At 54.3% G+C, this 13,659-nt stretch overlaps 1 protein-coding gene, 1 long non-coding RNA gene and 1 other non-coding gene across 5 annotated transcripts; 2 read left to right on the top strand and 1 right to left on the bottom strand.

Moving 5' to 3' along the window:
- Positions 1 to 641: 641 nt before the first annotated feature.
- EXOSC6 (exosome component 6) lies at positions 642 to 2,162 on the top strand. The gene has a single exon (XM_036231364.1). The coding sequence runs from the start codon at positions 884 to 886 to the stop codon at positions 1,703 to 1,705; it is 822 nt and encodes a 273-aa protein (XP_036087257.1). The 5' UTR covers positions 642 to 883; the 3' UTR covers positions 1,706 to 2,162.
- A 743-nt stretch (positions 2,163 to 2,905) lies between these two features.
- Positions 2,906 to 6,827, bottom strand: LOC118611345. 3 transcript variants are annotated; one of them, XR_004954226.1, is made up of 5 exons: positions 6,563 to 6,827; positions 5,353 to 5,896; positions 5,115 to 5,196; positions 4,544 to 4,770; positions 2,906 to 3,709 (listed from the first exon to the last, which is right to left on the bottom strand). It is a non-coding gene; the product is annotated as an uncharacterized LOC118611345 (long non-coding RNA). The 3 variants fall into 3 exon arrangements; XR_004954225.1 differs by lacking the exon at positions 2,906 to 3,709 and having other exon boundaries at positions 3,961 to 4,770; XR_004954227.1 differs by lacking the exon at positions 2,906 to 3,709 and having other exon boundaries at positions 3,961 to 4,770; positions 5,578 to 5,896.
- Positions 6,828 to 6,847: 20 nt separating this feature from the next.
- Positions 6,848 to 6,918, top strand: TRNAG-GCC. The gene has a single exon. It is a non-coding gene; the product is annotated as a tRNA-Gly (tRNA).
- Positions 6,919 to 13,659: the final 6,741 nt, after the last annotated feature.

The following is a 13,659-nucleotide window of genomic DNA, read 5'->3' as shown; positions in this document are numbered from 1 at the left end:
AGAACTCTCTTTCTTAGACTCATGTTACTATTCTCCCTTTTGAGGCATTCTGATGCAGGAGGTATTTAGGATATGTCAGTTGCCTCCCCCTACTCCTTTGCCCCATTATTCCAGCTTCCTTGACCCAAAGATGTGTGAGCGTAGAGACCCTACCCTGGCCCTGAACAAGTTCACCCATCTGAAGATGGGTGGGTGTAGAAACAGTACTGTGCTGGGAGGTTAAAGGTACTTCTGTACAGATAGCAGCTGATTTCCTGTCCCCTGGATACAGCAAGCTGGCCCTGGGGCCCAGGGTCACTCTCAGTCCTGCTGATGTGGAGGGAAGAGGAAAAGCAGGCTAATGCTAGGAGAAGCAGCAGAAGCCAGCTGTCACTGATGGAGGGTACTGAGGCCCCAGCTTCAATAAGCTCGTGTGAGGTGAGGAGTGTTAGGGATACAAAGAGCTTACACAGTTCCACACAGGAGAGACATCGTTCCAATCATTCAACAAGCATTTATGCCAGCGAAGGCACTGAGGTTACAGGAGTGACCAAGACAGAAGGTCACTGCCCTCTCGGGCAAAGGAGTGTAGAACAAAGCGTCATACAAATAAGTATAAAAATCATTAAAAACCTTAAAAAAAAATTACTACCTTTACAAGTGAAAGGAAGGAGGCATACGCTTTGGTCCGAGAGAATAGCGGTCAGGTCGCACTCGTGAAGGCCTGCCCAGTGCGTCCATCCATCCATGGAATCCCGGGCTGCTTTCGCTGCGGCCACGGGGTTGTGCAGCACTCGCCATTCTCCCTCCAAGACGGTAGGGGGCAGTGCGGCGGCGTCTGCCACTATCCCGACAGCCCTCGCGAGGGCGCGCGGCGGAAGCGACTCGCACGCGAGGCGCCGCCATGCCCGGGGACCACCGCCGCATCCGTGGGCCGGAGGAGTCGCAGCCGCCGCAGCTGTACACGGCGGAGGACGAGGACGAGGCGCCCGCCGCCCGAGACCCGACGCGGCTGCGGCCCGTGTACGCACGCGCCGGGCTGCTGAGCCAAGCCAAGGGCTCGGCCTACCTGGAGGCGGGAGGCACCAAGGTGTTGTGCGCCGTGTCCGGCCCGCGCCAGGCCGAGGGCGGCGAGCGTAGCAGCGGCCCGGCGGGAGCGGGCGGCGAGGCCCCTGCCGCGCTGCGGGGCCGCCTGCTCTGCGACTTCCGCCGCGCGCCGTTCGCGGGCCGCCGGCGCCGCGCGCCCCCGGGCGGCGGCGAGGAACGCGAGCTGGCGCTGGCCCTGCAGGAAGCGCTCGAGCCGGCCGTGCGCCTGGGTCGCTACCCGCGCGCGCAGCTCGAGGTGTCGGCGCTGCTGCTTGAGGACGGCGGCTCGGCGTTGGCCGCTGCGCTCACGGCTGCCGCGCTCGCCCTGGCCGACGCGGGCGTCGAGATGTACGACCTGGTGGTGGGCTGCGGCCTAAGTCGCGCGCCGGGGCTCGCGCCCACCTGGCTGCTGGACCCCACGCGGCTCGAGGAGGAGCACGCCGCCGCTGGCCTCACCGTGGCGCTCATGCCAGTTCTCAACCAGGTGGCCGGACTGCTGGGCAGCGGGGAGGGTGGCCCTACCGAGAGCTGGGCGGAGGCTGTGCGCATGGGCCTCGAGGGCTGCCAGCGCCTCTACCCCGTACTGCAGCAGTGTTTGGTGCGGGCTGCCCGCCGAAGGGGCGCCGCTGCCTCGCACTGAACCAGAGGAGGGAGCAATGACGGACACCGAGGATTGTGCTGCCGCCATCCCCGAAAGGACCCGCGCCATCGGCTTCCAGACTGCGCCGCCCTGAGAATTCGGAGCACGAGGGGATCTGGGAAGGCGCGCACAGAACTGATGCACTCGACAGCTGTGTTGAAACGATATTTTACAAACCGTTTCTTTAATAAACTTTTCTATTTGAGTTGGCTCCGGCCCAGTTGAAGAAACCTGCGAAGGCAGTAACTCCCAAGTTGGAAAGGACTTAAGCTGGACTTACCTGGAAACGAAACCTGGAGCTACTGCTGCCTTATCAGGGTTGGACCCTATACAGGCCAGCGATTGACTCCCTCCTGTATAATTGGGCTGCTTTTGAGAGAATGGACAAGGGGGCTATGCCTAATCCCTTATATCTAAGCTGAAACGAAACAAAAACTTTTTTTTTATATCTGAAAAAGGCTTCTATTGTGGTTCTTGGTACAGGATTTAAAAGGGCAAGGCTCTTTGAGCTGGGTAGTGTGTTCTTGGACTCCTGGTGTCAAGGGCTAGGGATGGCATTGTCTTAAGTGTGCCCTGCCCCTTAGCCTAAGGTGAGCACCAGAGAAGGCTGAAATGGAAGGAGCTGCAGGGGGCGATGTAGGGAAATGTGCTTTGGAAGAGAAGCTGGTGCCCCTCAAGTGCCAGAGTGAGGACCAGTGCTGAGGTGTGACAAGAGAGAGGAGTTATTTTGGCCCCAGGCACATTCTGGGTACATCCCTATCCCTGGTTTGGTGCTAGGCAAGACCATAGCTCAAGGTTGGGTAGCCGGAAAGGGTTTGGCTCTTGGCGGAAGGCAGATCTCATCCTTCCTTGGCCATGTGCAGAGCCAGAGGCTTCCACTGCTGCTCAAGAAGTGGGGACCTGGGCTGGCGTCATTAACTGATGTCTCTTATCCAGTCTTGTCTCCTGGGAGAGCAGATGAACTGCCAGGAGTGAGAGCTGCTGGATGTTGGGAATCCACATGTGTCCTGGCCATTCCACAGGGCAGAGCTGCCCTGGCTGTCTGACCACAAGGGTGGGATTTTTCTCTATGTGGCTCTTGAACGCCATGGGTTTGTACTCAGGTACCTGGAGAAGATACCTTAGAGGAAGGCAGGGCAGCCTGGTTTTTCTGTGCCCTAGTTTGGAATGAACTTCTGAACTTGGGTGTCTTGGGCCTGCTCAACTTCTCTGTGAAGGGCTAGCTTGGGGCAGCCCAAGGACCAAAAAGACTCAGAGACCATGCTAAGAACCCATACCCAGAGAAAAGAAATACAAATTTTGTTTTCCCCCTTTTGACATAATATGTATTTCCAGAGCAGACCTGAACTACAAACTCACACCGTCACGAGACAAGATAGAAACATGATGCAAAAATGATGCCCTCATTCTGAAGGGTGATGCTGTAGGATGGATGGGGCTAAAAGGGGTTATGTGGGGCATGTGCTGAAGATGTTAAAGCTCAGTTTCAGGGGCACAGTAGGATGTTTCCTGTACACCACTGTGGCTGGAGAAAGCTGTCCGGCCCAACGCTTGCGGATGCTCCACACCCAGACGGGACTGGTGGGACCTCGCAAGAGGAGAAGAGCAGCTGAAATAAAACCTGCAATCAGAGGACTGATGGTGCTCCTGGGGGGTCCTGTCTGGCTGCCCCTTGCAAAACGGCCTCAGCTTCATGAGCATGGTGAGCTGGTCCTGGTGGTTGCACTCCTCCTCCTCCTGCCAGCCTCGGGACTGTCGTCTGGAAACACTGCCTCCAAGGCTAGAGCCACCATTACAGGGAGGCTTCACAGCCGGTCTGCCTGAGCTGTGCCTCCACTTCCATTGCCCTTGCTCCAGGATGGGTGCCTCCAGTTAGGTGCCACCAGGAGGCCTTGAAAAGACCACACAAGGCAAGGAGCCACTTAGGAAGGTGCCTGCAGCAGATGGGTCTGGAGAGGTTCCAACCTACTGGCTGCCCTCCTGGTCCAATGCATGATTCTTCACCTGTAGGAAAAAAAAAAAGCAGGACTCTGGCCAAGAGGGCTGAGAGATGGTATGGCCAAGAAAGGGAGGGCTATTAGTCTCCCCCAACTCTTACCTCCCCTTTTTCTGCAGCTTTGGCAGCTCAGTGCTACTCTAGATTGTCCTTGAAATCTGGGAACCCAGAACCATCAGACAAAAGAGAGCATTCTCTCCATCTAACCCAGACTTCTCAGATGTGACTTGGGCCTGGGCAGCAGTAAAGAACCCTCTGGAGCTCAGCAGGCCAACGGGCAGAGCTGGGCAGGTGGAAGAAAGGAAGCTCACCATTGCCAACTCCCCAGCAGCCCCAAGTTTGCTGAGATGGCCCAAACAGCAGTGGGGGCGTGGCCCTCCTTGGGGACCACCAATAGGAGAGGAAGAGGATATGGTAGAACAGTGAACATTCGGACTCTAATGCTGCACAAAGGGCTATTGTCAGCTCCAGGTTTGGATAGTCTCCATCCAGAAAGGTACATTTTCCACAGTTTTTCTGGGGAGCATGTTACCATGTAGACAGCCTAAAGACCCTGGGGCAGCTAGTGGGGGCAGGAGCAGGAAAGGGGCAGAAATCTGGTTTTAACAACCTTTCCAAGTGGTTCTTAGGCAAGGGGTTCCTGTGACATTCCCTCTACACTACTCAAAGTAGCCCGCCCACTCTTCCAGGAGGGGATGGTATTTCAGCCCAGAACTGGCTCAGCCGAGCCAACCATGCCTGAGTTGAGAGGGGATAAAAAGGGTACAGCTCATCTCATGGGCATTGTCCACGGTGGATGTCATGCCTCCTCCCAACTACCACTGCTGGATTCCCGCACAAACCTGCCTCCGTCCTGTGCTCATAGGGAGGCCTCAGGACCCAAATGTAAGGGAGGTGAGGATGGCGGGAGGCGCCAGGCTGCTCACTGCCTCCTCCAGGTCTCTGCTCTCCTTGGAGCTGTCTGCCTCTGGATGGGCCCTCTGGCTCCTGTGCTCCTGCCAGGGTTCAGTAGTTCTGCATGAGGAACCCTTACTTTCAGGGCCCCTGTTCTCTTCACTGTCCTCTGTACCTGTGCAGGGAGAGTCACCAGTTAATGGTTGAGTTTGGAGGCCCCAGCTGACCCCAGAGAGGCCACCTGATGCCCAGCACTGATCTAGGGTGTCTAGGGCTTGAGAGGACAAGATAGGTTTAGACTGGGACACTTCTTTGGCTCCAGATACTACTGAGTGGGTGAGGGTCATGGGACAACCTAGAAACCACAGAATCTTCAAGCCACAGGAGAAACCACGGGGAGTGTGTGTGTGTCAGGGGGAACCCTGCAGACAGGGAAAGCCCAAGGCGGGGCTCCAGGTGCTGCTGGCACCGTCAGGAGTGGGAAAAGCTGGAGCCCACTAAGAGTGCGGGGTGTCCGACCTGAAAGCTGGTCCCTCTGCTTGTCCATGTGCTCCAGATTCTCCAAAAGGTATCGCCTGAGCTTCCATGTGGCTCAGCTCCCCTGTAATGGAGGGCAGCGCCTCAGTCCAGACTGCTGGGAGAGGGCCCAGAGTTGGTGCTCCACCAGAGGGCAGTGCCGCCAGGGCTCCCAGGCCTGTCCCCACTGCTAAGGGGCGCCCAGGTCCTCTGCAGGTGAGGGCTGTGCCCTTTCACTCACACTTTATCTGCCCTGGGGACAGGTGGCTATTCCTGGGGGCCTTGCGGGGACTGGAGCTGCTTTTGACCCACATGCCATGTAGGTCCTCCGGATCTTGACAGGCATGTGATTGATGAATGGTGGAGATATCCTCTGGTATTCATACACCCCATGGGACAGGACAGAGAAGGAAGCCAACTGGCCACACCTGTTTGCCCAGAGACCAAGGAGGCAGGACCCACTCACCTGTACAGCTTATAGTCCAGATCATAGTTACTGCAGCTGTGGCAGAGACAAATGGGGAAGGGGTCACTGTCCAGGGCCTGCCTGAGTCCTTGCCCAGAGCACAGATTAACTTGGGGAAACAGGTTTGCAGCTTTTCCTTAGAACCCCAGTATTCTCCACTGGACGAGCCCCTAGAGACTTGACCAAGGTAACTTTGAGAGACCATAGCAAACTAGCTTCCCCATGGCGGGCCTCTGATAAGGTGCCCCTTCCAGGTGGCAGAAGCAGGACAATTGCTCCTCTGCCCATCCCAGGCTCCGCTGCGGTTCTCGATGTTAGTCTGGCAAGGGATAAAAGGGAAGAGTTAAGTCAAGGCCCAAAGCCATGGTAGGGGTTTGAGAACCTTTAATCCTCGCGTAGGAGTTGCCAGGTTGCAAGGCCCAGCACTGTCAGGGCCAGCCAGGCAATGTTAGCGGTGTGGCCAAGCCACCTTGCCCTTTGCTCCGGGCCCCGGAAGAGAGGAGGGCCCTGGAGGGACACGCACCTCCGCGGCTCGGCGGCACCCGCTTCTCTCATGCACCATCACCTCCAGGGAACTGGTACTCGGGAGGGATGGGGATACCAGGGGAAAGAGACAACTGGGTCCAAGCCTGGGCAAAATGACCCTAGGAGACACAGCCGCAAGAGCTTCAGGCGGCACCTAGGGCCGAGGCGGGAAGGGTGGTGTGATACGCCGAGGGCAGCAGTTTCTGAAACAGCTCTCTCTGGTACTGTGCGCCCACGACCCAGCTCAGGCCCTGCGGACGAGGGGCGGTGTCTTTGGGGGGCCACGGAGGCGGAATGGAGAACATTCGGGGGCCCCTTCCCCTTCATCCTGCGGGATCTCCACCCCCACCCTGCTTTCTGGCTTCAGGCGGTCTGGGTGGGTGGCGCAGGAACCTCGGGCATGCTGATGCCGGCGGTGGAAGGCCCGTCCGTGGAGAAAGAACGCGGGGAGGGCGGGTACCTGCGCTCGGCGTCGCGGGGTCGGGGCCTGGGTCCCGGGCGCGGTGTAGTGAACAGGCAGCCCCCGGACGGCCAGGAATGACTCAACCGGGACAAAACTCGAGGTGACAAACGCCAGCTGAACATCATCTCTGGGAGGATAGTTCTCGCTTGTTTGGGACCCCTCCGGCTGCCCGGGGGGGGGGCCCCTCTTCCCGACAGGGTCAAGACAGCGGCAAAAATCTGTTAGGGCGCAGGGGCTGTGGCCGACCACCTGAGCTGTCAAAAACAGGTTGTACTCGCCGGAGCATTGGTGGTTCAGTGGTAGAATTCTCGCCTGCCACGCGGGAGGCCCGGGTTCGATTCCCGGCCAATGCAATCGCAAGTTTTTCCTTTCTCGTATTTTTCCTAAAATGACTTTTTAAAGTAGCCCAAAATGAATGGTAATAATGGAAAAGGAATAATATTACACTAACTACTGAGCACAGATTTGGGGGCGTCTCAAATTGGGACAGGTTTGGGGGTTAGGGATTTAGCCGCATGTACCGCTACAGCAGTGCTCAGTGCAGACAGGGGGTCTCTCTGGGCCTGGGGGCCTCCCTGCTCTGCCCTTCCTCCAACCCCCGCTTCCGTCCAGTCATCTGCCAGGGCTAACGCCTGTGCCCTGAACTTACGGCCTGGCTCCTTTCACCCTAGGAGGCAGCAGCCTGGTCGCGGGTTCGCAGCCGCATCAGTCCGCCTGATCAGGGGCTATATGGTTACAGCCTGCAAAGCTGGGGCATCTCATAAAAAAAAAAAAAAAAAAAGAGCCAGAAATAAAATGCCCCTTTGGAATGGCCCGTGGGCAGAGGTCAAGTCACTTCCTCAAATGTCCTCAGTGCCAGGGGCATGGGTAGGGGTGGGGAGCGGGGGTCCGAGACCTGGGGCAATCCTTCTACCACAAACCTTTCCCTCTAGGTTAGCGAATTTCATCTTGAGGCCCAGATCATGGAGCCTGGACTTGACCAGTTCTCATGAAGAGGTAGTTCATCCAGCAGCTCAGTGGCCACCAAATCCCATCCCCAACCTGTCCCTCCTCTGCCCAACCCAAGGAGTCAGAGCCATAGCTACCCACCCACTCCTGTCCCAGACCCACACCGCCTGAGCATCCAGGGAAGTGCTTCATTCTCTCCACTGGAGTTCCCTGCAGACACCGGAGTCTTAAGGACTCCACACCCTTGCCCCGGGCCTTGAATGATGGGGCCTCTCTAAAGGGAGTGTGAGCCCTGGCTGCACAGCTGCCATCATTCCAGGTTGCTTCCCTGTACCCACACCCACCCCTCTCGGAGGGCCAACAAGACGGGGTCTGAGTCTGCTGGGCAAGGGGGTGGTGATGGACGGAAAATGAAATTTGGAATGGTGACTGGAACTGAAGAATGGCGTAAGGGGGTCACTCAGCCTCCAAAGTGGCCATGTTAAAAAACACATGAGAGAACCTCCCATCAGACAGATAATTACAAAACTGTATCAACAGACACCTCTAGATAAAAGTTTTACACATGAGACAGCCAACCAATACACCACATATGCAGTTCTGCATCACTAAAGAAACGCGAGTTTAAAAAATTATGAGTTATCCATGAGTACACAATCTACTCATAGCCCGAAACAAAAGTAGTGAAAAAGCCACCCATACTGGCTCTCACGAGCTGCCGCAGACGCTTAGGCTGCTGCTGGCAGGGAGAGATTTGACCTGGTCTTTCTCAAGGTCAACCTGGAGGGGCAGAGACTTGTCAGAGCAGCACCCCCTCTCCCCCAACCCTTCCGGCCCTACTATCCCACTTCCTGGGACATGAGCTAGGGCAAAATCCAAAAGAAACCGGAACCTTCAGTACCAGGCTGTTTGTGTTTACACAGTGCTGTTTCTAAGAGAAACCACCTGCTACTGGCTCCCACCTCCCGCCTCCCGCCTCCTGCCTCCCCCCACCCGCAAGACAGAAGTCACTTGAATGCCCACAAAGGGGCCCCAGAGTTGAGCTCCACTATCATAAATGCCCAGCCAAGGGACCAAAGGGCCGCTGTGTTCACACACACCCTCGTCATGCCTATGACAACAGCACGTTGGCTGGCAGAGGTTGGTGAGCTCCTTTCTGACAATATCTAAAAGTTTCTTGAAAACTTTTTTAAGCTTCCTAGGTTAGGGGCAATATTTCACCCAGAAAGGTTCCCATTTGCTGCTTCCTAATATATACTTGGAAAAAGACCCTCAAGTGTCCCATGGGTGAGGCTTCCCTGGGAGGACCAGGCCCCCTGGCTCCAGGTGGGAGGAGGGGACACCCTCTTCTGCCAGCAGGATGGTGGCTGGGTTACATCAGTGTGAAGGGGCCTTGGGATGAGCTGGGTCGACTCCCTCAGTTTACAGACAAAACCTGGGACCAAAGGAGAAGAGACCATCTCAGGTGCCACAGTGAGCAGGACAGGCAGCCTGACCTGGTGCCCACATTCTGACCCAGAGAAATTCAGGGCTTCAAACAAGCTGAGGACCAGCCTTCCTCCCCTGCAGACTCACCAGCAGATGGCTGTACCTCGCTGTTTCTTCTGGCCTAGTTGGGCAGGGCTGGGCTTAGGCCCTCCAGCCATGTCTAAATCTGAAAAGAGCTCTGAGACAGACAGTGTCCCCCAGAGGACCCCAGGACCCACCAATCTAGGGCTGAGCTCAGGCTCCAGAGGGGCCTTCTCCATCCTCAGGGAACCATGGGGCTGACGAAACCCCCAAGGGTGAAGAGGGTGCTCTACTGTTTCCTTCAGACCCTCACAGTGATTATCAACCTCATCTCCCAGTCCCTGGAATTTTGGGGGTGGTACCGTAAATAGGGAGGATGTCCATGGTCCTCGAGTCCTCTGAGGAGACACGCACTCAAAGTTGGGGTTACTTCTCAAGTGTTCTCTGGCTGCCTGCCTGCCAGACCCACGCCCCACAGCTGCCTCTGGGCTAAGCCCCTGGGCCAGCTGCATCTGAAATGGCCAGAACGCTGAGTGAGAAACCCAGTGGGCAACCAGCCTGGACCAGGGCGGGGGACACCCTGCTGCCTTCTCTTGGTTGGAGAGTCAAGAGTCAGCTGAACCCGATTCAAGGGAGGGGTGAGAAGTGAAGCAATGTAGCCATCGGTGCACCAGTCCCTGGCAGGTTGTCTTGTTTCTGGGCTCCTTCAGCGTTTACCATGGGAGAGAACAGCTCCACACCCGTGGGAGGTGGAGGAGAATCCTCACTGCTCTATCCCTGCCACCTGCTCCGGGCCCAGCATTTAGCAGATGCTCAGTAAATGTCTGCTGAATATATGAATGGAACTTCATTAATCAATTCCATGGGTTTGGGGCAGATCCCAGAGTTTCCCTTGTGACTTGGAAGTCCTTCCTGGAGCCTACCCCTTTCTTTCTGATTCTCTGGTCATCATCCATGGCCCATTTTGCCTGTCAAGACAGTAATGAATGTGACCGTTCCTTTTCTGTTCCCCAGACTTGCTGCAGTACAGTCACCAAGAGCACCTGCTTTGCTGTGGTTAGACCAGCAGCTATGTCCTTGAGACACTGACAATCCAGATCAAGTGTTTAGTTGGGAGGAAGTTGGTGATTCTGCATCTCTACTCTTAGCTCTTCTCTTCCATTCATGACCTGGAATCATCTGCTCAAGAACTTGTTAAACAAACACCTGTGCGCCAAGGTAAACACATGCACTTCCCTGTCGTCTGGCTTTCTGTCTGTTCCTTTAGCATGTATATACTCGTGGTTACTTTCCCATTTGCAATGTCCAAAGTTGACAGAAAACCACACTCACATCCACCATGCAGGGCAACAGTGCGTGGGGACTTACAGAAACCTGCTATGCCCAAGGTGGAAGGCCCAGTGTTCAAATAAGCTTGCTGTTCCCTTTGGGCTATATATCATCACTATCTCCTAAAACTAGAAAAAGTAGGAAAAAAAAAAAAACTCGAGAGGCCTTAATCATGAGACCAGTCACTGGGTTGAGTGGGAAAAACCATTCGATGGTTACCAGGTTGCCAAATGGGGCCAGTTCTGGTGTTGTGTCTGGGAAGTTCATCAGTGGCAAACCATGTCCAAGTGTCTGGTAACTCATAAAATTAACCATCACAGGAGCCAAGTGCTGGGAAGTGGGGCGGAGGTCTTTCTCCATATTCATCCCTCACAAAGACCCAGCACAGATTTCCTGAGGGCACACCCTTGGGCATCTCCTAGGCTGTGAGCGCTTGACTGCATGGAACACAGGTAGGACAGTCAATGAATGGGAGTCACGATGAGTGAGAGCAGATACTATGAGAAGAAGGGAGGTCAGCAATCAGGTGGGCAGAAAGCAGAAGACCAAACCAGAGAGGCAAAGTGGATAGAAGGACAAAAATAGGAAAGAGAGAAGCAGAAGGGGGTGGACATATCTAATGACAGGTCCCCAGAGTTCCCTGAGCCGACACAGACATGACCACCCTGACCACTTATTCTCAAAGAGCTCCCGTGAAGAAAGGAAGGGGTCATTGTATCATCCCTAATGTTAAAGATTGCAACCAGCAGCTAACGGTTATTGAATTCTGGCAATGTGCCGTGCATTGTGCTATAGACTTTACATCCATCATCTCATTTAATCCTCACAACGACCTCACAGAGAAGATGCTAATAGTACCCCCATTTAATGGAAAGGTTACTGTATGCATTTAGGGTCACATGGAGAGCAAGTTGAGAGGAGCGATGAGATCTCAATCCTCTGCCTCACAATCACTACAGTGTTCCAAGAAGTTAGAGAACTTGCTTGAAGACCCTTGGTGGGTTCAGCTACCAGCAGAGCCTGGTTCTATCAGTGCCTCCAGGCCGTGCTGCCTTTGCATAGGGCTGCTCCATTCCCTGCCCCACCCTGCACAGAACCCAATGGCTGGTGAGGCCCTTGGTTAGAGCATGCGGCCGACAAGGTCAGCACTGCAGGCCAGAGCCCTAGATGCACCAGGTGGCTTCTTGCAGTAAATGCGAGTCATTCCTTTGATCACTCCACATCTGAGCCCGTTTCCTGTGTTAGAGGTATCCCCAGCTTTGAGATAGAACCTGCCTCCCATGAAAGAAGCTTCAAATGCCCCTTTCTGCCTCCTTTTCCCAGCCTCTCTTCCAGCTGGGCACATCACTTGGTCTCTCCAATAAGACCTACACGCCTAACTTTGATTTAAAGCTGCCGAGTGAAGAAGCACGTCTCGCTCGTGGCAGTGACAGCTTTCAAAGGTGGTAGCACCTCCATCCCACACTGGTAGTGCCAACTGTGATGTCTGTGTCCAGCAGACATCTTTCAGATCCGATCCTCCAGGCTCTTCGACAAATTCCTTTTCTGCTTAGAGTTGCCACAATCAGTTTCTGTTTCTCAAAACTAAGAACCTTGATTGGTACAAAAATACAACTAGGAGTGGATGGAGCGAGAAATCCTAAAGGAAAGGGAGGCCGATGTAAGACTGGAAACTGGTCAGAGGACAGTGAAAATCCAGCTGGTATTAAGAAACAGGACAGCAGCAGCCCATGGCATGCTATGGTGAGGCTGCTAATCCTGTGGTCCCCCAGAACAAAGTGCCCATCAAAATCAAGGCTTTGGGGACCTGGTGGCTCCTGCCATAGAAGAATATAAAAATTTCTCTGAAGTCAAGGGCTGTTGGGCAGGGTGTTGTGCTGACGACACTAAACAGCTTAAAGGGAAGAAAGACAAGCTCAGAGAACAAATTCTTAGCTCAAGGCTTGGTTAGTAAACTAGGGAATCTTTATATCTTGCAGCTACAAGGCTGAGAGTAAATCAAACTTAAAGCTTGATCAATGGTTATAAAATGACACCATCAGGTGGCTTCATGCCTCTCTAATTGGGAAAGAGTGGGGAGTGGAGAACAGAGGCCATCAGAACAAGGCTCTGTGAGAGGGTGTGGAGGACTTAGGTACCCCCCACCTCCACAGAGCCTCCCTTGCCAGCCAAAATGACCCTTCTCGGTCATTCTGAAGGTCCTGGTGGCAGAACCTCATTGGTTCTTTGCCAAACTCATACCCCTTTCCTCCTGGGCACACATCTAGGTGGAGATTCGCAACCACCCTCGTAGTTGGTGTGCTGTGTGGCCGAGGGGTGGCTGTGGCAATGGGTGAGCGGGATGCGCATCGCTTCCACGCCTATAGCTTCCTCTGAGCGACTGTCCACCCTCCTACTTCCCGAGTTGGCCACCTGAGTCCCAACACCCTGGGTGAGCTGGGAAGCCACGTGCTGCAGGTGGCGGGGCCTCGCTCGGCCTGGGCTCACGGTGCCCCGTCTGTATGTGCACAGCCATGGCCAGCAGCTACCATTTCCTTAAGTAATACACCCCGCAACGCCCTTGCCCTGAAGGAGTCCCCTTGTGTGCCTCTACTCCGCCATCCTTCAATGTTTCCAGGCTGAAAATAACAAGTCAGATCCCTGCAGGCCCCTCGGGGCCAATGACTTTAAATCTGGGAAGAGGATTGAATTACCGAAGGAAATACGAGATTTTGCTAATTTATATTGGCAAAAACCTGACAAGGTGCTCTGGGAATGGATTCTGAGGGTGGAGACTGGAGAAGGAAGGAAATAACGTTAGATGGGGTTGAATGTATTGATATTTAGGGTTCTCTGGGGCTCGCTTGAATAGCTGGGATGGTTCTAATTGTTGACTCTGATGGTTGTTTGAAACGTGGACTCAATTACGGCCAAATAATTTTAGCTAACAGTTAATAAGAAGAAAAATAAGAATAGCTAAGAATTACTGAACATTTACTATCCGCCAGGCACAGATTTAAGCACTGTACTTATTTAAAATTTATATAGTTAACAAATGAGGCGTAGACTGTATAATGTTGACGTAGGAATAAGAAAATTAGGGCGCTAGGTCAGCTGAGCTGACATTCATCAATGTTTACCAGCCTCATTGTTCCAAATACTTTAATGTTTTGTTATTTTATTATCCCTATTTTACAGAAGAAAATGGGGAAGAGGGATGTTTTAGAGTAATAAACTGTTTTGGTTAGCCTGGGATGGAGGGGTTTCCCAGCATGTGTGACTCAGAGTGCTAAAACTGGAACAAACTGGGACAACTGGTTCCCTTCGGT

This window comes from Rousettus aegyptiacus, unplaced genomic scaffold (assembly GCF_014176215.1).
Source record: "Rousettus aegyptiacus isolate mRouAeg1 unplaced genomic scaffold, mRouAeg1.p scaffold_m13_p_14, whole genome shotgun sequence".
NCBI classification, from domain to species: domain Eukaryota; kingdom Metazoa; phylum Chordata; class Mammalia; order Chiroptera; family Pteropodidae; genus Rousettus; species Rousettus aegyptiacus.
The sequence above is the reverse complement of the archived record's forward strand: the minus strand, read 5'-3'. Positions and strand labels throughout refer to the sequence as shown.

Excerpts from the sequence above, each read along its gene's own strand:
- EXOSC6 (XM_036231364.1), top strand. The coding sequence starts at position 884 with ATGCCCGGGGACCACCGCCGCATCCGTGGGCCGGAGGAGTCGCAGCCG.